At 49.5% G+C, this 22,699-nt stretch overlaps 9 protein-coding genes across 9 annotated transcripts; 5 read left to right on the top strand and 4 right to left on the bottom strand.

Moving 5' to 3' along the window:
* Nucleotides 1–193: 193 nt before the first annotated feature.
* B0J16DRAFT_321733 (uncharacterized protein) lies at nucleotides 194–1,101 on the bottom strand (the record flags this gene model as incomplete). The annotated part of the gene is made up of 5 exons (XM_046125649.1): nucleotides 194–255; nucleotides 620–684; nucleotides 771–846; nucleotides 899–948; nucleotides 1,013–1,101. 5 exons carry the CDS (start codon nucleotides 1,099–1,101, stop codon nucleotides 194–196), a joined length of 342 nt encoding a protein of 113 aa, XP_045981408.1.
* A 756-nt stretch (nucleotides 1,102–1,857) lies between these two features.
* On the top strand, nucleotides 1,858–2,885 carry B0J16DRAFT_158549 (uncharacterized protein). The gene is made up of 2 exons (XM_046122168.1): nucleotides 1,858–1,988; nucleotides 2,040–2,885. The coding sequence occupies exon 2, from the start codon at nucleotides 2,251–2,253 to the stop codon at nucleotides 2,692–2,694; it is 444 nt and encodes a 147-aa protein (XP_045981407.1). The 5' UTR covers nucleotides 1,858–1,988; nucleotides 2,040–2,250; the 3' UTR covers nucleotides 2,695–2,885.
* A 1,695-nt stretch (nucleotides 2,886–4,580) lies between these two features.
* On the top strand, nucleotides 4,581–7,589 carry B0J16DRAFT_289446 (uncharacterized protein). Its single transcript, XM_046124212.1, has 2 exons — nucleotides 4,581–5,033; nucleotides 5,087–7,589. The coding sequence occupies exons 1-2, from the start codon at nucleotides 4,874–4,876 to the stop codon at nucleotides 7,441–7,443; spliced, it is 2,517 nt and encodes an 838-aa protein (XP_045981406.1). The 5' UTR covers nucleotides 4,581–4,873; the 3' UTR covers nucleotides 7,444–7,589.
* A 730-nt stretch (nucleotides 7,590–8,319) lies between these two features.
* On the top strand, nucleotides 8,320–10,008 carry B0J16DRAFT_307162 (aspartic peptidase domain-containing protein). The gene is made up of 3 exons (XM_046124816.1): nucleotides 8,320–8,572; nucleotides 8,633–8,789; nucleotides 8,840–10,008. The coding sequence occupies exons 1-3, from the start codon at nucleotides 8,474–8,476 to the stop codon at nucleotides 9,772–9,774; spliced, it is 1,191 nt and encodes a 396-aa protein (XP_045981405.1). The 5' UTR covers nucleotides 8,320–8,473; the 3' UTR covers nucleotides 9,775–10,008.
* Nucleotides 10,009–10,905: 897 nt separating this feature from the next.
* B0J16DRAFT_401222 (uncharacterized protein) lies at nucleotides 10,906–14,187 on the top strand (the record flags this gene model as incomplete). The annotated part of the gene is made up of 2 exons (XM_046132564.1): nucleotides 10,906–11,141; nucleotides 11,247–14,187. 2 exons carry the CDS (start codon nucleotides 10,906–10,908, stop codon nucleotides 13,702–13,704), a joined length of 2,694 nt encoding a protein of 897 aa, XP_045981404.1. The 3' UTR covers nucleotides 13,705–14,187.
* Nucleotides 14,188–15,670, bottom strand: B0J16DRAFT_158504 (uncharacterized protein). Its single transcript, XM_046122167.1, has one exon. The coding sequence runs from the start codon at nucleotides 15,573–15,575 to the stop codon at nucleotides 14,331–14,333; it is 1,245 nt and encodes a 414-aa protein (XP_045981403.1). The 5' UTR covers nucleotides 15,576–15,670; the 3' UTR covers nucleotides 14,188–14,330.
* Nucleotides 15,671–16,019: 349 nt separating this feature from the next.
* B0J16DRAFT_158472 (CRAL-TRIO domain-containing protein) lies at nucleotides 16,020–17,626 on the top strand. Its single transcript, XM_046122166.1, has 4 exons — nucleotides 16,020–16,275; nucleotides 16,370–16,419; nucleotides 16,498–16,621; nucleotides 16,696–17,626. Exons 1-4 carry the CDS (start codon nucleotides 16,108–16,110, stop codon nucleotides 17,362–17,364), a joined length of 1,011 nt encoding a protein of 336 aa, XP_045981402.1. The 5' UTR covers nucleotides 16,020–16,107; the 3' UTR covers nucleotides 17,365–17,626.
* A 261-nt stretch (nucleotides 17,627–17,887) lies between these two features.
* Nucleotides 17,888–20,382, bottom strand: B0J16DRAFT_356750 (uncharacterized protein; the record flags this gene model as incomplete). The annotated part of the gene is made up of 3 exons (XM_046129494.1): nucleotides 17,888–18,367; nucleotides 18,425–18,580; nucleotides 18,946–20,382. 3 exons carry the CDS (start codon nucleotides 20,380–20,382, stop codon nucleotides 17,888–17,890), a joined length of 2,073 nt encoding a protein of 690 aa, XP_045981401.1.
* Nucleotides 20,383–21,125: 743 nt separating this feature from the next.
* Nucleotides 21,126–22,413, bottom strand: B0J16DRAFT_345009 (Mss4-like protein). The gene has a single exon (XM_046128224.1). It carries the CDS (start codon nucleotides 22,137–22,139, stop codon nucleotides 21,456–21,458), a length of 684 nt encoding a protein of 227 aa, XP_045981400.1. The 5' UTR covers nucleotides 22,140–22,413; the 3' UTR covers nucleotides 21,126–21,455.
* Between the last annotated feature and the right edge of the window lie 286 nt (nucleotides 22,414–22,699).

The raw sequence follows: 22,699 nt of genomic DNA, 5'->3' as shown, positions 1-22,699 counted from the left end.
CATTAGCAGCCACTTTTACGGATACCTACCTCCCTTGAATTCACTCAGTGTCGTTCTTTTGTCCGAATTTTAATAACCAGATAGATTTAATTGTTCTTGTTCTTGTTCTTGTCGTTGCTTTGCATCACTAGTGCGGTCATTATCAAGGTCTAGAGTTTCGCGAGCCCTGATTTTCCGTTCAAATTTTGCCAGATCATCCATCCATCAACTGATCGTCTCTGTGGACTTTGCCACCAATAACACCCTCCCTGCATTCTTGACTGGTGGCAGCAGGTGCTGGAGAATTTGAAAACAGGACCGTCATACCAGTTCAGGAACCAGAAACATTGACATTGACATTGCCTGCCTTTTGTGTCTCACTGCCCTGCTAGCTGCTAGTACCTACGGATGGGCATTCGTACAGTAGGTACATACATCGAGATCATACAAAAAAGGCTAACTGAATACAATGACTACCCTCCCTGGTGATCAATCTTTCGTCGTTATCCCTCATGGACTCTGCCTTGTCAACCTGTCGGACAAACAAATATGATTTTTGCGTTGCGACTGCAACAAAGAGACGAGTGTCAAAGAGGTTCTGGACTTGAGGCATCTGTTTGAAGAGCAAGTGTCGGCGTACCTTTGCGTGATATCCTCTCAGGTACATACTGTTCCTTGGTTGAATTGGTTTTTCGTCTTGGCCATCTACAACACCCAAAGATTACACGTCACAGTCAGGGAATCGGTTTCATATTGGATGTCGATGCATCTTGGAGACCTCTTTCACTTACGCGAAAAACATAAAGAGCAACCCTCCAGTGACTCCTGGGCCAACACCTGCGCCGACTCTCTGTCGCCAGCTCAAATCTGTTGTTACGTTAGTGCAAGTGTATAAGGAAGCCATCAAGTGATGGCTCACCATCAGTATCGATCGGCTCTGGGAGATTACTGTGATTGTCTGGAGTTCCGCTGCCTCAGAGGTTGTTTCTGTAACTACAGTTATAACAATAGTGCTTGGGGCGCGCAAAAGTACCCTTCTGCTACGAGTCCAAACCATGTGTAAGTTGCACATGCTGAGAGGGAGCCGTCGGTGCTGTTCTCGGTCTTAACATCAGTCTTCATGGAGCGCAGGTTTTGCTCACCACTCTATAGTGTAGCTGTTGGATGCTTGGCCTGACTAGATACATGTAGTCGGTATGGCACAGTTCATGCCCCCGCAACATCCGACATATCTATTGCTGTGGCCCGGTATGCGTAGAAAGCCACATGCTCCGGATGGACAGTTAATTGCAAGATCAGCGTCTGGTAATGCTCGTCATCAGCTGGCACATATGGTTGGAATACTGTGTAACCTACCACCGTTTATGTATCCACAAACAGACGCGGACTCTGTAGTACTGGTCTGCGAGTTGACCAGCTCAACAAGACTGAGGCTGAAAACAAGACGGCAATGCTCTTATGCCATCTTGAGAGATGGTTCATTGTCGAATCAATCTAGATACGCTGGAACTGCGGTCCCCAACCTGATCAGATGAGAGCATTGAGGAGAGAAGAGCTTACAGATTGAGTTTGAAGCCAGTCATGCAAATGCGAAATGTCTTGTAAGACCTGGCATCCTTTCACCCCCATGATTGGATCTTCTTGTTGTTGGATACATGCAAGCCTCCTTCAGCCGCATCTGCGCAGCCATCCCAGCTGAGAAATATCGGGCATCTTCTATGAATGTGATAAGACAAAATCAGGCAGAGTCCCATTTACGAGGTTGTCTTCCCGAGAAATGGCTCCATCAAGAAGGCTGTCCCTGGTTCTGTCCTTCCTATTGAACACATCTCAGCATGCCGAACCTCAAAATTGACTGCTCGCAATGGATAGAATTGGGTGGTTTCATTAGCTATATCCGCCTTCTCGATTATGAGACTTAGTTCGAGAAGAATAAGCTGCAGATTTGCTAGAGCGAGATATGCAATGTCATATACGGCATGGGCAACCCTGACATATCTGGCATTGGAGTTTGTCACGACACCATTCTGAAGTGTGATAATGCTGATTTGTCATAACAGGTTGCTGTCGGTTATTTTCTTGAGATTTCCCTCAGCATTTCTCTTTCTCTGGCAGTCATTGTCCTCAAGCAGAAGGGCATGCCTGGTCGTTGGTACCATACTGCAAAGAGCGGCTTCACAGCATTCATAGGCTCTCCTGGAACCACTGGCCAAAACCTGCTCGGGAAATATCTTAAACCACAATGCCAGGTTGCTTTTACTTAGTACGACAATGGCCCTGCTCTTCTACCCGTTCTTTTCGAGGTGCATACATGCTTTTGACGCGAGTCCCATCGGGAATGGCGAGGGGTCAGAGGTATCGCCTATCGACTGGAGTGCTATTGAGGATATGTGCTTCCCTCAAGAGTACAGACATCGGGGGGTCACGATGACATACCAGTCCTTGAACGAGTTGGAATTAACGGCTTCTATAGCCACATACCTGTTCTTGGTTTGGCTCCTCGCTAGTCTTCCTAGCACACACTACGACGATGGCGGGAAAGCAAAGCGTGGTCAAGAATCAGAAGTCAAAGTTTCTTGGAGAAATCGTGTCAATAGGTGGTTCAGAGACAGGCCAGTCGTCGCCGCGGTGGCTCTCTTTTGCAGCCATCGGCCAGTCAGTACCGCTGCTATGGGTTATCTTCATGTTGAGGAAGGTTCAAGAGGAAATGTCTGAGAACATGGGACAGGAATATGGTGGGAACGAATGAGGCTCTGGGCAAATTGTTTTCATTATCTTGTTCATCCCTGTCGCAGTTGAGGTGGCATACCGGTGGAGGTTTGGGCCTGTAGATGGAAACGGTGATTGAACTACGAATGCCAGATATAGGCAGGTATTCTCGGGGAGCAAATTCTTCAATTATCGAAATGTCATATATCTCTGAGATCATAGCCCTCATGCTTTGGATTCCTCAAGTTTGACGACGATACTTCTCCCAATGCTGCATTCATATAACCCCGACTCTGAGCGACAAAGTCTATTGAACTTCTGCCCCGGCCACCAAAGTTAGAATAGGTCGTGTTTCCTGTCTAGGTACTGAAAAACTACCTCACATTTATGTCGGTAAGAGCTGAAGTAACTGAACGAAAAGGTCGTCAGTTGTTAACCTCAAAAATATCAAGGTTAGGCGAAGGCTCATCATCCGATGACTTACTGTGTCACCTGTTAACCTATTTCCTTATATTGTTTTACTTTTGAACATACAAATTATATTCATTCACTGTTAAGGTGTACTGAGTGAGGGAACCTCTAACATTACAAGTCTACAGATATGCTGTGTTCATTATTAATACCCTAGAGACAGCGTAAATTCCGACGTGTAGTTGTTCACTACCTTGCTATTTCCTTACAGCAATTCCGTAGGAATAGGGATGATATCGTAGGAGCATGGTTGACGCCGCATTCGAACTATCGTATGAAGCGCAAGTTTGATAGAAAGTTCAGGTCTTTACAGTTACGATGTGACAAACGGTATCTTGTTAAGCTTGGTAGAGCGCATAAAGTCTGTTGATGAAGTTAAAAAAGTCATGACTATAAAAGGAGTGATAGTAGACTCATTTTCGATCCATAAACCATCCCTCAGTCAACCACTGACAAGTATCAACAAAGATGGACGAGTTCAAGACAAAGGCATTGATACCAGCGGGCGAAAAGCCTCCTCAGCAAACCACCATCCTCCAACAGCCTCGAACAGGATCCTCACCTCTATGTCCTGGAGGAAAATGGAGCCGCGAAATATCCCGAATGCAAATATCTGGGCGAACAATTCGACAAAACCCACACGGCCATCATTACTGAAGCAAGAGAAAGTCTCGAGATATCGGAGTCATTCATGTCATATCTCGCTCGATTGACAGACTGCGACAATACAAACGAGATGATATAAGCTTGACTGACCTCTGATCAACAAGGACAAGTCATGCAAATGTGATAGTCTCAATCACAATATCAATCTCAATCTCAATCCTTTGCATCTCACAATGCAGCGCTTAAACAGAATCTAGGGTTGGCCAGCTGCCAGCGAATGGAATGTGTTTCTCTGAGAAAGGATGGACAGGGGCCATTAATGACTTGCATAAGGTCCATGGGCACGAAATTGGCAGTGGAGGCTGGGGTTATGACTAGGTAGCATTGGACTACCTAGGTAGGCTTGAGAGTTATAACAAGTCGACAGTTGAAGAATAAAAAGCAACATGTCTTTTTATTAGACTACTTGTTACCATCGAGACGAGAGTTTCTTATCATGGGTGTTGGTGATAAGCTTAAGTTAACGTCATTGCCAGCTTTAATTTACAAAACCAAAACCAAAAAACAAATGGGTCAAATTTAGTCTATAGCCTTGAAAAAGGATCTCTCAGTGCATCCATCCTTGGCATTGGCGTAGATACCAACCTCCTAAATTACCCCCTTTTGAGGTCACTCAACGAGGGGAAGGACGAAACCTGATATTAATTAGCCAGCAGTTTAATTTAATTTCAATACCCCACTCGTGATATATCCTTATTCACCTGTATCTCTCTCATTAAAAGACCATCTCGAATACGACGCGACTGTCTCAAAGCGCGTAAAGTCTTTTCTTACTCTCATTCCTCTCTTCTATTTTACTGTTGCAGTATCCATACATATACTTCTTATTTAATCTTGACCGTCATGAGACTCACTCTTCGCTTGTCCTAATAAACAGACGGTTAAAGGCACCACCCCTCTTCAAAGTCGACGCATGCATCACGCCAGCCACTTTCTGGTTCAGTTTCTAGTCAGTTTCTGGTAACTTGCTGTACACCGACTGTTGTAAGTCAAGTCAGATTGCGATCCTCAGCTTGATCTCAACATTCGTTCATCTTTCACCTCGAAAATGGGTTTCTCGAGTGTAAAAAACGACTCGCCGCGGTCATCACGGTCGCGCCTTTCAGATGAATCACCTCTATCGTCGCCAGATAGTTTCCTAGGTCACTATCCTTGGCCGAGCACCAGCACAGTCGCTCATAAGCGCTATGAATCGAGTCATATTTTAAGTAAAACGCCAAACCTTGTAGGCCCTCGGTTTCATAAATACTGACTGCTTTAGGCGATGTGGACAAGAAGAAGCAGATTGAAGCCTTCTATCGTGATCTTATCTGGTCGGATCCTTCAATAGCAAAGGATGCTCTCAGAACGCAGCAAGGGCCTCGAGCGCCCAAGACCTGCGAATGGATCATGGGTGTGCAGGAAGTTAAGAACTGGCTGAGACCCGAGACAGAGAATCAGCATGTTTTGTGGCTTTCTGGTAATCACGGACGAGGGAAATCAACCATGGCCGTCTATCTCGCGGAAAAGCTTACCAATGACTTTGCTACACATCCCGCCAACACTTGCGCATACTTTTTCTGCGGCTCAAAAGACGTGCTGAGAAACAGCGCCCAGGGAATCCTCCGAGGGTTACTCTCGCAGATCTTTCAAAACCACCCCCATCTTCTCAGTGACAGAATCCGCAGACGACACGCCTACCGTGGTGCTCGAGTATTCGAGAAGCCCCAAGCGCTCTGGAACTTGTTGGTGGAGGTCGCTTTCAGATCCGACCGTCGTATCTTCTGTGTCATTGATGGACTAGATGAGTGTGACGCAAATTCTCGAACAATCCTTCTGGAGCTCATCGAACAGACTTTTCATGGCGAGAAGTCAGCTTCAAACCTCTGCCTTCTCATCACAAGTCGACCGAGTTCAAAGATCTACGAGTATTTGGGCGAGTTTGTTCACCGAGATCTCGATTCATTCTCCCAGTCAAAGCACGATGTGGAGGTCTTTATCAACCAGCGAGTTCGGCATATCGCAAGCAAGCGAGGCTGGTCAGGCACAAGCACCACCCAATTGAAGCGCGTCTTCCAAGCAAAATCCGAGTATAACTACCACTGGGTGCGTTACGCCAGCGAGAGCATCTGTAAGCTCCGATCTGCCGAGGATGCCATCAAATGTCTCAAGGGACTGCCCAACGGCTCTGAGTATCCCACTCATGGCCCATCGTTGAACCAGAAAAGAGACAGCGTTGAGCATCTGGGGTTTGGAAACACAGACGAAGACCGCGAGAAGCACCACGCCCGAATCAAATCGCCATTTGTCAGTGCGATACTGACCGGAAGAGTCGAAATGCTGGCATTTCTCCTAAAGAAGGGCGAATCTTTGACACCATACACCATACAGGCTGCCGCACGATGGGGATGCGCCGGAATGCTTCAAACAATCATGACACTGCGACAAGACGAAATCTCGCGCGACCAGGATCTTTCTTGCGCCGTGGCCGAGTGTGCCAGTGCTGAGATGATGAAACTCATTTTCAGACACCCGGAGTTCAGATGGAGCGACGCTGCAATGATCGGAGCCACAAGGAACGAACGACATGGACTTGATGTAATTGCATTGTTACTAAAGCTGCACGGCAACGATATCGAACTCGATGAATGGATGATGGGCAACATTGCCAGTGCCTGTCACCCAACGATTATGGACTACCTTCTGACCCAACACGGAGGACGAATTCAGATCACTACAGCCGTGGCTGAGCGAGCCATCGAGAATCGCCGGGGACCAGCGATGCTTAGAATCCTTCTCAAACACCGCGCGAACGAAGGCTTCGTTGACGAAGAACTCATGATTCTCGCACTGGCCAATACCCGCTGCCGACCAGACTTCATGGCCATCTTCCTCGAGATGCCAAGATCTCAAGTCTTGTTCACCAAAGAAGTTGTGTTGGCCGCAATTGCCTCACCGGAGAAAGACTCAGATGACTGGGCCCCCGAAGTCCTCGAAATGCTTCTCAAGAACCGTGCCGACGATGTTGATATTGATGAAGAAATTGCCATCGAGGTCTTGTGGGAGCTTGGATATCCTGGTCTGCAAGTGATTTTTGAGCATAAAGACGAGAGCATTCGGGTGACGCAAGGACTCCTTGACGCTGCAGCAGGTGTTTGTTCGGCGAAAGAGTTTCCACAGTTGGTGGAGAGAGCCGAAGATGACTTCAAGATCACGCAGGACATGCTCATAAACACGACTCTCAATGTGCGACATGGCGATAGACTCCTTCCCGTGATGCAGAGATATCTAAAGGGCTCTTTGAATATCGGCCAAGACGCCATCGAGGCGTTCCTCAAAGCAGGACAGAACGGATTCAAGAGTCTACTCGTCCTTCTCTTGAGAGACCGCGGCTGCAGAGTGAATCTTAGCAGGGGCGCTCTGCGCTCATGGATCCGCGATGACCAAGTGTACCGTGGCAGTCTAGCATTTCTCTTCGTTGCGCTTCATTCTGGATGGTGCAAGCTATCAGACGAAGTAACGGGTTCCAGATGTGAGAGATTGGAAGCTCTTATTAAGCATTATGCTGAATTGGATGATGTAAGGCAGACTTTTGCCGAAGCGATGGAGCGCTCCAAGAAGGAGATGCGTGGGCGTTGATTGTTTTCACCCGATGTTACTAACGATGTTATGATAAGATGGTTTATGATGGATACCTAGATTGCACAACGGTGACATTGTCGCCGCAAGATGTGGAACTGATATATATATATATGTACCTATATGTAATAGATTAACTTGAAGATAATTTGTAATAGTTTACTTAGATTTCGCCTTTCACTCCATTGTTGATATCTCATAAACATTCGTGACAGTCATGTTCCTGATGTTGATCATATGTCCCCATAAAACAAACGGTCAGGAACAAGGGCGCGATTGAAGATCCGCGTCAAGTTAGACCATTGGTTAACCCCAGATGTTAGGTTAGTGTTAGTCCGAGCGAGCTATGGTATGCTATCAACAACACACGCGTGAGACTTATACAGGGGTATCGTATCCGTACAGTACAGACAGAGAGGAAGAATCGGTCACAGATATCTCAGAGCTGCCATGACAACGCATAGTATCAACGAAGCAAACCCTGGCAAGAGAGTAGTAACAGGCTGATTGCTGCTTATTCCTGTTCCTGATACGCGGCTTGATAAGATGAGACAGCGCTTGTGCAATGCATGCCGATAAAGACGCATGATGCCTAAGGCGGAAAAGCTCCTCCTTCTCCCAGTGCTGAGTGCTGGTTGCTAGGCAGGGCAGGTGTAGGTGGAGACGGGGAAGGCACAACTGGTGCGTCATTGCTTGACAAGTCACAAGGTCATCCATTAGCAGGGGGAAACGCTTCAATGGCCCGGGAGGCGTGAGGCGTTACTGACGAATCCAGGTAGGTGCGGCCGAAACAGGCCGCAAGCACGCGCAATGCGCAATAAGCTTCCCCCAGCTCAGATAGACCTGAGCTCCGTCACTGTCACTCTCCTCCGCTTTCTCACTTCTTAACCAACCATCTTCTCTTATCTCTCCCCAACTCCATCTTGCATCTTGCATCTTCACTCCCCATCAACACCACAGCTCGCAATCCTTTTGTCGAGCATCTTTATCAACACACATCTCGGTCGCATTCTCGATCCGATTGCCCATCATGAAGAGCGCTCTTCTTACCGCTGCCGCGCTTCTGGGCTCTGCCCAGGCTGGCGTTCACAAGATGAAGCTCAACAAGGTTCCTCTTGCTGACCAGCTGGTACGATTGATCCCCATGTTGCTTGCGCGCTCCTTTGACGATATCTAACACGAGACACAGGCTATGAACTCTGTTGAGGACCACCTCCAGAGCCTTGGCCAGAAGTACATGGGTGCTTCTCGCCCCAAGAACGCCGCTGATTACGCTTTCGCTACCAACGTTCCCAGTGTTGAGGGTGGCCACCCCGTCCCTGTATCCAACTTCATGAACGCCCAGTGTAAGTGTCATTGAACTCAATAGACTTCATTCCGAACTGACTTTGTCCAGACTTCTCCGAGATTACCATCGGTACACCTCCCCAGAGCTTCAAGGTTGTCCTCGACACCGGTAGCTCCAACCTCTGGGTTCCTTCCCAGCAGTGTGGCAGCATCGCTTGCTACCTCCACTCCAAGTACGACTCATCCGCCTCGTCAACTTACAAGAGCAATGGTAGCGAATTCGAGATCCACTACGGCTCTGGCAGCTTGTCTGGTTTCGTATCGAATGATGTCGTCTCGATCGGTGATATCGAGATCAAGGATCAAGACTTCGCTGAGGCTACCAAGGAGCCCGGTCTGGCCTTCGCTTTCGGTCGCTTCGACGGTATTCTCGGCCTCGGATACGACCGCATTGCCGTGAATGGCATGGTCCCTCCCTTCTACCAAATGGTCAACCAGAAGCTCCTTGACGAGCCTGTCTTCGCCTTCTACCTTGACGGCCAGGAGGGCGAGAGCGAGGCCATGTTCGGCGGTGTTGACAAGTCCAAGTACACCGGCGATCTTGAGTACATTCCTCTCCGCCGCAAGGCTTACTGGGAGGTTGACCTCGATGCCATTGCCTTCGGTGATGAGGTTGCTGAGCAGGAGAACACTGGTGCCATCCTTGACACCGGTACTTCCCTGAACGTCCTCCCCAGCTCCCTTGCTGAGCTTCTGAACAAGGAGATTGGTGCTAAGAAGGGCTACAACGGTCAGTACACTATTGACTGTGAGAAGCGTTCTTCTCTCCCCGACATCACATTCACCCTTGCCGGTTCCAACTACAGCCTTCCCGCCACCGACTACATCCTTGAGGTCCAGGGCAGCTGCATCTCTACTTTCCAGGGAATGGACTTCCCCGAGCCCGTGGGGCCCCTCGTTATTCTCGGCGATGCTTTCCTCCGACGATACTACTCTGTTTACGACCTTGGCAAGAACGCTGTTGCTCTGGCTCGTGCCAAGTAAGATATGAACATTTATGCATGAATTATTCGATAGCGCATGGGAACACGCAGCATGGACATGGTTTTGGACACTGGTATGGGATTAGTTTGAACTGTACGACAGACTTCGAGTACGCAGCATTGAGTAAGCAGTATTAAGTAGGCAGCTTCTCATACTTAACGTGCTCTGTAATATGAACTTTATCAACTTTCTGCCTGTAACAAAGTGCCTGATTGATATGTTTATGATGGGATCATATTGTAGCTGACGTGCTAGCGCTAATGACTATCATGATCATGATTACGCTAGACCTGCAGCCACGTCCCGAGTGTTCTGATGGCTCGGGTACCACAGGATTCCTTCGCATAGGAGTCACAATGGGTATTGTGCAGTTTTACTGTTTACTGAGATTCCTATGATTATGATTCTTTTGATGACGACAAAAGTAGTGTGAAGCAGGAAATGAGGCCATCTTGTTATCCAATTCGAGTCCATGAGATGGCTCCTGTTTACAGTGTAAGGAGGTACAATAAACCGTTGCAATGAGCTAGTCACGTGCATGACCCCGTAGGCTCTCTCTCTTCTCTTCACAAAAGGGATACCAAAGTGGGTCCAGCGTGGGTCAGCGACAAGAAGGGTAATTGGCGATCGAGGAGACATATTCTTCCCGCCCCCCAGGACTGCCCAGACCCAGACCCAGTGCAAGGCGAAGCAAGCAAAGCAGAGCAAAATCGTTTCGTCCCCCCCCGGTTTTTGACTCGAGATATTGCTCTGAGACGTGTTTGTCGCGTAATTTTCGAGTCGAATACTCTCTTTTGCAGCGATTGCACGATTGTGTCGTGGTTATCTCAATGAGGGAGACTCGTTTGCGCTGCCTCGACCAAGTCTATTATTTACCTTGAGTTGCACCAGCGACTGGGACCTGAACTGGACTGGACTGAATTGCGACTGGACTGGACCTGACCTGGATCTGTACCAGTTTCTGCCATCCACTACCGCTACCATTTGCTGCTGCTAACCACTATCGTTTTATTACCCACTGCCACTGTCGCTGCCACGATCGCTATACTTGACACTACCGCGTATCGCGACGAGGCGCGGCCCCGACGACGACGAAAAAAAAAGAACGACGGTCTTCTCTTTGAAGCCATCATGACCACACCCACCACAGCTCAGCCTGCGGCTATCCAAGCCAACGGCACCCCAGAATCGCCTACCCTTGATAAAGCGCAATCCGTCGCCCCAGGAAAGCGAAAACGCGATGTCGATGAAGAGGATGATCGCGATGAGGACATGACTTCCGATGAACAAAAACCTGCCATTACCAACGGAGAGCCCAAAAAGGACCAACGCGATTTGATAAGATCTTTCGTCGAGGTTCTCAGCAGGTACGCCTGCCTTTTCTTTCTTTTAGTTACAACATTTTCTCCTTTCATATCGCAACTTGGTCGCGAAGGACTTGGCTGTTCCATGCACTAACTCAATTCCCATAGCTACGACGTCGCTCCCTCCATCCTCAAGCGCCCTCTGCCCGAGTCTTCTGATGATGATGATGACGAAGACGACCACCGAGCAAAGCGTCAGAAATCGACCGATCCATCCACTATTTCCGACAAGGCTATTGCGAATGCGTATGAGAATCTTGACCAAGTCGCTGACGACCTGGTGTCCGCAATCCATATCGCTTTCAAAGAGATCAAGACACAACCATCCAATAACAAAGATGGGTCGGCCGATGACACATTGAGAATGCAAATCACAGAGTTCAAAGACAGGGCCATGGAACTTCTTCGACGGGAAAAAGCGTATCCCAAGGTCAATGCCGACCCCCTTCCTGTCGAGTCTAAGCTACCTCCGTCTCCTCAAAAGGGAGCATTGGTACTGTCTCTTGTCGGGTATGCACCACAAGAGAAGAGGCTATTTTCCAGTCTCCCAGCTTCCGCCGAGGCCGGTTTGCGTGATCTGGCTCTGCCCCCAGGTCTATCACTAACCCATGTCATGCCTACAACGCCTCACGAGCGAGCTCAAACTCTGGGAGACTTGTTCTCGTCACCTCGATCTCTACCACCCCTTCAACCGCCCAAGCAGCCCAAGACACAAGCCAAGGGCAATACACTAGACTTCTACCGCCCAGAACTGACTGATAACTGCAAGCTTCGAAACTCTAGTTACTTCACAACCAAGTTGTCTGCAGGATGCTACCTCGACTACAGCAATGCGACCCCTTCATCGCAAACCATGAACAAACAGCGAGAACGTGCGCAAAGTCTGGCTGGAAAGCGACCTTCAACTACTGAACTCGAACTTTCTGAGATGGAATCACTCTTTCGAGGCGCATTTTCCAGCTTTGCGCCTTGTAAGGACGATTCTGGAGCGGTGGTACCATCCAGTGTTGCAGGCCGAATGTGGTGGCAGCGATCGGGACACAAGAACTTCCAGAACATGATAGAAGTTGAATATTACGGCGACGGTAATAACGAGGAGACGAATGATGATGACAATGCAATGGAAATTGATGAGAAGGCCATCCAGGAAGCGATTGATAACTGGGATGAATCCGTCGTTGACCCATCACTCGAAGAAGCTCTAGGCACCAAGCGAACGAGCGAGGAAAAGGAGGTCGATGAGATTTTGGAAGAAGTCAGCGACCTGATCGAAACACTTTCTTCTTACCAGCGCATTCGAAATCTCAACTTACCCAATTCGCAAAACCGGTCGTCGAGCGACCCAGTCACTGGCGATATGCTGGCTACTCCTGGTCCCACCCCCTCTGAGGGCGAGCAAGCTACGTACCAGATGCTGAAGGCTCAACTTGCATTGATCATCAAGACGTTGCCGCCATATGCGGTAGCTAAGCTGAACGGAGATCAACTGGAGGATCTTCTCATCAGCACCAAGGTTCAGGTTCAAACTGATGGTTACAAGGGGGTTATGGAAGAGGATGAAGCGGGTGTTCAGGCTCGTTTGAGAGCTCAGCAACAAGCCGCTCAGGTTAGTGCTCGACCACCCCCACAACGCACACCTAGTATATCGGGTGTTTCTTATGGGCATCACACACCCCAGAACCAGTATGCAACTCCTCAGCGAGCCCCTTCAATGTCGCAGCAGCAATACTATCGACCAGGACCTACACCCAGCTTCCAACCTCAACCCCAACCACGACCTATGCCTACTCAAGCCCGACCTCAACCTACTCAATATTCCCGACCCAACGGTTACCCCGCGCAGTATGCAACACAAGTTGCGAAGGCTCAAACACCCTATGGTCACCAGAATATGCCTCAGTATGCTTCTCAGCAGAGGCCTCAGTTCGGACAGATGCCGGCTCAGCCAGCAACTCCCAGCCAGAGATATCCTTACCAACCAGGATATCCGCAACAGCAAGTCGCTACACCCGCACAGCCCAATTTCGGAGTCTACACGAATGGACAAGCCATCCCACAGCGCACAATGTCTCCTGTTGTTAATCGACAGGCCTGGAGTGCATCGCCCAACACTGTACAGCAGCAGCAGCCTCCACGATATGGCACGCCGAACCAGGCTGCGGGAAATCAAATGAATAGGTACCCGAGCAACCCCCCTCAACAAGGAACGCCTGCTCAGAACCCTGGTCTTACAGGATACCACACCGTTATTCCTGAGGCTCAACAACAACGGATTCTCGATCAAGCGAAAGCCCGCGTTGCTGCCCAAGAACGGTCCGCTATGTTCACTGATAAGATTGCGCAACCAGGCACTCCCGGTTACGGAGTAGGAAATGGCCAGGCGGGTGTCATGGATGCCAACAGGCTCGCAGCGGCTCGGGCGAGTATTGCCGCCCAGCAGAAACCTCCGACACCTAATTCTTCACGGTCGAGTATGAACGGGACACCGGGACCGCCACCTCCGCACAAGGTGACCCCTGTTCCTGTCCCACCGATTCCGGGTATGCAGCATAAGCCGTCGCAATGAGCAAAATGACGAGTCTTTGAATACGGACACGAACAACGGAATGACTCGGGAAGAATCGAATAGTACTTGGACAGGACGAGTAGGCGGACCACATGGGCGTTTAGAGGTGGATTCTCGAATTGTGTTTACTCAGTACGTTTTTTTGAGGAGTTGGTATTTTGAGAACCAGGGCAAAAGGGACGAGAAGCTTGTTTTGTTACTACCGGCAAGAAGAAGAAGAATATCTGGTGTTTTCCATCCAATGGGTAACCTGGGGAAAGGAAACTCCTGGTTGTGTAATCAAAGACGCCATACTGGCGCGTGTATGCAGATGACAGAAAAGGTACACTATTACCATTGATAATATCTCTTGAGTCGGAGAGAGGTGCTGCAACATCACTAATATCGTTATCATCTCTTTTGTCCTCGGGAATCCTGTTTTAAAACACTCCAAGACATCGTTTTTTAATAGCATCTCAGTTTATGCCATAAATGCATATTGAATTGATCGTCAATTCTAGAGTTGAGGGGTATCTATCTGAGCCCAGTCGGGGGTCCGAATTTTCATCTTCCTAATCTATAAACACCAGTTTTATACACTTTCGTACCATCGTCCAGGCATTCCATGCGTTATATGGACTAGCAAACTACACCACTGGTGTTGCAGGCTTTGGCAGATCAGCAGCCATCTCGCGCTCCTGCATCATCTCCAGGACGATGCGACGTAACTCAAAGACGACTTCAACAGCAATAAGCAGAATGATGATCAACTCCAGACGCGTGCCATGCTGTTCGCTCGACATTTCGCGCAGGACACTGGCAATTTCGGCGGCGTAGTCCATCTTCTGGTTCAGAGCCCGGATACGTACGTTGACGTCCAGGGCACGACCGACTTGCTCATAGTACCCTTCGAGACCTAGATCGGAGCTAGTGTCCCAGAAAATATCAGGCAAAGAATCGGTCAACTCAGAATAGTGGTTAAGGCGGGCGCGAAGGCTGAGGAGTTCGCCTGTTTTCTGGAGGATAAAGCGACGACCTAAAGGTATGCCGGCACCTTGAGAGAGGAGAGCAGGGATGTTGCGTGTGCTTTCAAAGTACGACGTCAATGCGGTCTCAAGGACAGCAAGTTTTGTACTCCGGGCAAGGCCAGAGGAGAAAGCAACCTTGGCTAGGGTAGTATCCAGCTTGTCGGCCTCATTGTGCTCCTTTCGTGTACCAAGGACAATAACATCGCCCTTGAGCACGCTTGCTTCTCGGTTTGTGTCGGTTGTAAACTCAAGGTCTTCAAATTCCCGACACTTGATGGGATGAGCTTCTTCAGCAGCGCGCATAATCTGCCTAGTAACGACATCTGGTGGTAGTGACCATGTCACAATTGTACCAGAGGGGAAGACAAAAATATCCCCGCCATTAACTCCTCTTGCATGAACTACTTCGTTTGCATCGAAGCCCGTGCCGTCTGGGTCTATGTGAAAACCATGTGACGACAGAATCTCAAGAACTATGGGCATCTTGAATGATTCTGCAACGCAAGTTGCGCTGACCACATTGGAGGGTTCATCGCTTGAACTTCCTGGCGTTGTTGAACCCCGTTTCGGCTGTTGAGCTATAATGGCTACGCGCCGCAGAGAATTCTTGGCCGTGTTTGATCGGGTAGGTTTCCTCTTTGCCGCGGAGGAACCCTTCTCTTCTTTAGCAACCTCGGAGGATGGGCGGTGATCGTCGTCGGCTTGCGAGAAGTAGGGATTCGAAGTGAAGAAGCTTCGCTTTCTTGGAAAGTTGGCCAGAGATGTGATATGAAATGATCGTTGAGGTCTCAGCCGTGGCCCGACGACTGAGGTGTGGAAAAGACGGGCGACATTGAGGGTGACCCGCTGGGAGGAATTCCTCATGATGCTACAACAATTATGCCATAGAAATCGAGTAACGCTATGATTGACTCGAGATTTTACCTCGAAGCTCGAAAATGAATGGACCTTGACTTGAATTCAGAGCCGTCGACTAACACATCAGAACGAAAGCGGGACGGACGATAAGATAAGATCCGGTTAGTCAGCATGAGTGTGACATGTGACGATACACGTGATACCCCTCAACGGAATGTGGGCTGCTAGACCGCTTCAGGTAGGGAACTCTGACCCATGACGAAGTCCCACCACAGGAGAGAGATCCATCTCTAGGGGGACCAGACAGCGGCAGCCCAGAAACGGTTAATTACGCTTCTCGACACCGAGGACGGACGACTTAAATTCTAGAGACCAACCCCTTGACCTCAACTCTTCATCAACATCAAACTTCTTGGCGTTATTCTCCGTCTCGTCACTTTTTAATCTTACATTCCGCCGTTCTCCCAACTGCGGATTATTATTCTTCTTCTTCCCCCCCTCCTTCTCTTCCCAACCTACCCCACCACTTACTATCACCATGGATCTGAACCCCAAGTACGACAACTATGATTTCCCTATCAAGGGTCCTGAGAAGCAGGACGGCCATGCTGGCTACCTCACAGAGGACCAGATTGCCAAGCTCCACCAGTTTCGCATGATGCTCGAGTCCGAGGGCTGCACCGAGCGATTGGACACCTTGACTCTGGTATGAGATAAAGCTAAGCTCCATGGACCCTGAAAAAGGGCCATGTTACGCGACGCCCATGCAACACAGCAGATACTGACAACGACCATTACAGCTTCGATTCCTCCGAGCGCGAAAGTTCGATGTCGAAGCCTCAAAAGCCATGTAAGACTTTTCCATTTTATCTGATGGCGGTGGAAGGAGAAGCACACCGTTGCGACAGGGGGCTGACCGCCACTACAGGTTCTTGGACACCGAGAAATGGCGAAAGGAGACCAAGCTCGACGAGACTGTGCCTGTCTGGGACTACCCTGAGAAGGCTGAGATCGGAAAGTACTACACCCAGTTCTACCACAAGACCGATAAGGTATGACAAGTCGTTCATAAGAAACATCAGGATATTGTATGCTAAACGATCCTTTTTTTTTTTCCTCTGCACAGGATGGCCGACCTATCTACATTGAGACTCTTGGCGGTATCGACCTGAACGCCATGTACAAGATCACTACCGCTGAGCGCATGCTTACCAACCTTGCTGTCGAGTACGAGCGCGTCGCCGATCCCCGTCTTCCCGCTTGCTCCCGCAAGGCCGGCCACCTCCTCGAGACGTGCTGCACTGTCATGGACCTCAAGGGTGTCTCCATCGGCAAGGTTCCCCAGGTTTACTCCTATGTCAAGCAGGCCTCCGTTATTTCCCAGAACTACTACCCCGAGCGCCTCGGCAAGTTGTATATGATCAACGCCCCTTGGGGTTTCTCGACCGTCTGGAGCATCGTCAAGGGCTGGCTCGACCCCGTCACCGTTTCCAAGATCAACATTCTCGGATCCGGCTACAAGAGCGAGCTCCTCAAGCAGATTCCTGCCGAGAACCTCCCCAAGGCTTTCGGTGGCGAGTGCCAGTGCGAGGGTGGCTGTGAGAACAGCGATGCCGGTCCTTGGCACGAGCCTGAGTTCGCCCGTCCTGCTTGGTGGGAGAAGAAGGACGCCAACGTCATCGAGAACAACGGCTCTGAGATTCAGGAGCCTACAAAGGCTCCCGAGGCTGCCCCCGCTGCTGAAGGTGCTGATGCTACCCAGACTGCTCCTGCTCCCGCCCCTGCTGCTGCTTAAATGGCTGGAGATATGTCATGGGAATTGGTATCGATGAAAGATAGACAGAGCGGTTTCTCTGCGCCTTAATATAGACCGCATATTTCTCTCGTTTATTATACTTTTTTTTTTTTTTTCTTCAACAAACGATTGAGGTTCCAGAGTTTGTGGGAGCGAGAATAAGAAGTGATGAGAATCCGTTGCGAAAGACTCAGGTGGAGCGCGACGTTCGTAGGAATGGAAAAGCCTTGCAAAGCCCCTCTCCTTCAGCTGTAACGAACAGGCTGGATTGGCCGACTTCGTTTGTGTCTAGACTTACGTTAGACATTAGTTGTTTGGCTCGAGATCTTTCTGATCATGAATGTAACAGTTTCCAACAATAGGCGTGGTCGCGAGACGTATGTATTCTTCCAGAATGCCATGATAAAATTCGTCGATTAATCCAATGCGCCTTAACACCCAAGCATGTCCGCTGCGACTATCCGAAATGGAGTGATTGCCGCCCTGGGTATATATGTAAGGTTGGAGAGGCAACTGCGTATCTTCATCGTCCCTGTGTAACGACATATTCGCCAGCGACACGCGCCCTCTCCATCTTAGCCACCACCGCAGGCATTTCGCGTTTCAACCTGCCCAAGCCCGCGACGGCATTTCGGAACCCGGCCTCAACGCCATCCTGCCTCTCAAGCAGATGGACATCAAGCTCTATTGCCGCCGCCTCGGCAGCGATCTGCTTCTTGCGGGCTTCCAGCATATCGTCGTCGCGCTTAAGGCTGTCGCGTAGCTGCTCTGCTTGGTTTGCAGCGGCGGTGGCGGGCACGGTGCGCTTGAGGGCTGCGACATCCTCGAGGAGCTTTTCTTCCTGGGTGATGAGGTCTGCGACACGACGGCGCTTGCGCGTATCGAAGGGTTCGTAGACGGATTCTGGCTCGGCGGGTGTTTCGGAGAGGAACGTATCTGGGACAACAGGCATGCCGTTTATGGAGAGGTTTGGTGATGCGATGGAGAAGGTTTTGTCGATGTACTGGTATATAAATCAGCATTGCGTTTAAGATGGGAGTTGGGGTATAGAGAAATATACCTCATTGACAAGCTTCTCTATCTGATTCCGTAACTCATCCTCGCCATCATTGCCCTCGACATGAGGAAAAGCCTCGTTTAGACGTTCTGCTGCGGCGCGACGGACATTTGCGATGAGGAATGAGAGATCCTCGGGGGCCTGCAGCTCGATCTTGCGCTGGACTTGTGAGACAACAGATTCAGAGTCCATGACTAGAGGTTTAAGAGAAGAGAGAGAAAGGGAATAAGTATTGGTGTAGAGGCAGAGAGAGGGTCGGATTGGACTATCAAGGTGCCCCGCGGCTGTGTTAGTTAATTGTTTACTTTGGAACCCTGCACCGACTTGGTAACGGGAATGGAGATGATGGGGTGCATTAGCGCTTATCTTATCACTTGGTCACCTCCCGTCTGGGCAGGGTATTCGTTCGCGTATGGTATAGAATTACTAAAGTATGTGTCTCATTTATTCTTTATAAATTATCTCATCATCAGTCATGTTTCATCGTTTACGTATCATGTATCCTTCCAGGTTTGCTCGCTCACGTTGTACTCTGACAAGAGGACTCTCCTGTTAATGCCCTCTTGTTCCTTCTTCCCGTACAGCAATATCTTATTCATCGGAGCCCCCGAGAGCTCCGTCTCAATCTCGCTCAATCTGAGGTACTCGGGCAATAGCGGTAGCTGGAGATCCCGATCACGCATTGAGCTGTTGAGAGGGAAGTCATCCCCCAGGTCAACACCTTGATAAAAGTCCCCTTCCTCCAACTCAATGACCTTCTTGGCAACGCATGCAGCGACGTGAGCATCCCAGATACCTTCCCTATGAGGACTTGTTCTGAGGAGCTTGAGCGCTTCGATTCGAATGCGGTGCACTCGGCACTTCACGGCTGTGAAGTATAGAGCTGGTAACCAGCCAATGTCGACGATCGATCTGGGCATGCACGTTGTCATGATATGCAGTGGCATCTCGTCTTCGAGGTCATGATCATAGGTAGACACCTCCCATAAGCCTGTGAGCTCTTTTATGAGCAAGATAAACTTGTCTGTACATGCGTCGTACACCATCTCGTTGTTGTGTATGCATGTGTCAGCCATGATGTTTATCATGGCATACTGTATGCGCACGACCTGGTATGCTTTTTCCATGTCTCTATTTGGGCCGCACGAACGAGTGTTCAAGAATTCCTGGAACATGCTATGCCACTGGGCTAGTCTTGTTATGAGAAGTTGTTGGGACATGTGCTCGGTCGCATTTATGCGCTGCTGACGGGCTCGGTGGGTAAGGTGGAATATCTGGTTGTAGACGAGCTCCAACCCTTTCCAGGCATCATTGAGACTGTCGAAATGATCAGGTGGAGTAGTTTGGGGGTAGGGCGCTGGCTGCAAGATGACACAGGAGTGATAATAGAGGTGTCTAAAGAGCTCGACCTGGATGTGTAGCCTGGAGAGGGCCTCAACTATCCAAGCATCAGTGGCTTCTTGACAGGGTTTTAGTGCAAGGATGCCCGATTTAGCATCGGCAAGACCCTGCATATGGGCAAGAATGTCAAGGCCGTTTTGAAGATGAATCTGAGCCGTCGCAAAGTGACCTCGAAAGAACTCCAAGCATACAAAGACGACGCATGTGATGAGAGCGACGCGACAAGATGCCCTGTCCCTGGCGGAGAAGTGTGGCTGCAGATGTCCAATGGCCTTGACGTATTGCTGTAAGGTGAACTGTTCCTGTTGGTTTATTGCTTCAGCCTCGAGTAAATTTCTGTGTATACCCATCTCGACAACACCCTTTTTGTGAGCCGAGCTCAGGGCGAGTAGTGCATGCAGGACAGCTGGTTCCTTAGATCCAGCCTGGAAAACAAGGGTACTCCAAAAGCCCGAGGAGAAAGTAGCGGATATCTTGGTCGAGGTGCGGCACTTGAACCAGTCAAAGTAGAGTTTCTCATGGGGGTTTAGCGAAGTGAAGGCCGTGGCTGGGATATGCATATGCATATGCTTGGCTTTGGCTGTCAAAGCCTGGGATCCTCCACCCCAGATGCCATATCCGTCACAGATACGACCAGTTGAGAGACATCTTTGACATGCTGGACGACCTTCATCACATTTCACCTTTCTCACTCTGAATTGTATTGTTAGTATGTGATCTCTAAGGGGGAGAATATGTACTCACTTGCACGTTTTGCAGCCAGACTTAACCTTTGATCTACCCTTGCGAGACATTGTGTGGAGGGGAATCAAACAATGAGTACGGATAAAAAGTGAATGAATCGATGGTGGCGTTGCATTCAACTGATCAAAACTCTTGAGCTAAGCTAAATGATTTATTTGTCTGCTCGGAAACGGCATGTTCTGCTTGGTTAATAAGGCCGAGAATTGGTTCAGTTCTATGGCTCTGATGCTTATAAGTCGGGACTAACTTGGCTACCGCGGATCTTACTGCTCTGCCACCCCGCGGACATCTCCGCTGACAAGAGCAGTACCCTTGCTTATACAGTTTTGATTGGTTCGCTCGGATTTATAGAGATATGATTGGTCAGGAGATTCAACGTCATGCCTTGGCCATGATGTCTAAGTGGGCGTGATCTTGATGGTGCATATACTGCTTTGGAATAAGCTGCCATTATCCAGATACAGTATCCGTACCTAGGTAGGCAGGAGAAGAAGGAAATATTTACTGTTGTCTGGTCAATATCCTACTTCTACTCTCAAGCACGCTGTGTAGTAATCGTGTAGTGACAACTGTAATAGCATCTGATCTTGATTATACTGTATACAAGTGCACACAAAGTCCACGGCAGAAATAGTGCGTTAAATCGTGAGTTTGGATTGATAGATGCTATCTTTGAGCTTATCTGTCCATCCTTTTCTTTCCTTTCATACCATTTATATCATTCATGGGGTTCACTATCAGTGACAACCTCCTTTCATCTGTAGACCAATTGCATATCGGAAACAACAACCACCAGACCTTCAACACCCGCTAACTTTAACCATTTCTCGTAAATCTTTTGTAACACAGCACACTCTGATGAGGAGTGTCTTACATTATAAGGAGACGCTTAGATCTTGGCCTTGGCGGCGGTCCAAGAGGCGATGGCGTCCATCAGAGGAGGGGAGAGAGCATCGTAAGACTCGAGGCCAAGCTCCTTGAACTGGGAGCGAACCTCATTGGCCTTGTCGGCGGGGAAGCCCTGCTCGATGATGGAGGAGACGAAGGCAGCGAACTGAGGCTCTTGCCAGCCGTTGTCGCTAGAGAGCTCGACGTGAACAAAGTCAAGACCCTTGAAGGGGTGCTCCTTCTCGATGCGGCCAAACATGTGAACACCGCAGTCGCGGCAGGCGTGTCGCTGGATAGCAGCGCTCTCGTCGACGATGGAGAGCTTGTCACCGTTGGCAGTAATCTGAAGCTGATCGCGGGGGATGACAGCGACGACGGAGAAGAGAGCACCCTCAGGCTTCCAGCACTTGGAGCAACCACAGGCGTGATTGTGGGCGACCTGGCCGTTGAGGGTGACCTCGACGGGGTTGGAGGAGCACTTGCATCGGAGCTTACCACCAGAGAAGCTGGAAGAGCCCTTGGTGATGCCCTTGTTGATGCTGGGGTGGAGGTTGTGAGACATTTTGTAGGATGTGAAAGATCGGTAGATTGAAGTGAGGACTGCTGCTGCTGAGACGAAGGCGGCGACGGCTGCGATTGGAGTTTTGTTCTTTGAGATGATGTTTCTAGGAGAGGATGAAGCCATTGTAGAAGAGAGGATGGAGAAGAGGGGGAGTTGGGGATCTTTTATAGATAAAGTAGGTTGGAGAGAATGCACAAGAGGCAAGCCATTTATTAACCTTTTCCCCCGCAGAATGCCATTGAATTGACGGTAATCTTGTCTGTCTCCGGTAAACCCAAGAGATTCCAAACGAGTTGGCTCCGAGATGCCGAGATATCACCAGTCCGTGTACCTAAGGTAGCCTACAGCCCGCCTACTCTCTAGGTGCTGTGGCAGCACTGAGCCGCCTGTAAGATAGTGGAGTGGAGCACACGGGGATGGCGTTTGCGGGGAAGCTCTAGGGACCTACAACCGACGGTCATCGGGAGCCGACCCCGACCCCGTTCCCCATTCCGTGCCCACTCTACTAGTCTAGGTATTGTATGGTAGGGCCTCAATGATAGGTAAGATATGGAATTAATTTAGCGACTAGGTGATTGCTGTAATTGGAAATAGAAATGAGAGACTGGAAAACGGGCATACATCTAGAAGTTGTGACACGCTGACTCTGGCCGGTACCTCTACCGCTTATGCTACAATAAGAA

This window comes from Fusarium flagelliforme (genome assembly GCF_020744385.1).
Source record: "Fusarium flagelliforme strain FIESC 12 MPI-CAGE-AA-0113 chromosome Unknown B0J16scaffold_5, whole genome shotgun sequence".
In the NCBI taxonomy this organism is placed as follows: domain Eukaryota; kingdom Fungi; phylum Ascomycota; class Sordariomycetes; order Hypocreales; family Nectriaceae; genus Fusarium; species Fusarium flagelliforme.
Note: the sequence above shows the minus strand (reverse complement) of the source record. Positions and strands in the feature narration are given on the sequence as shown.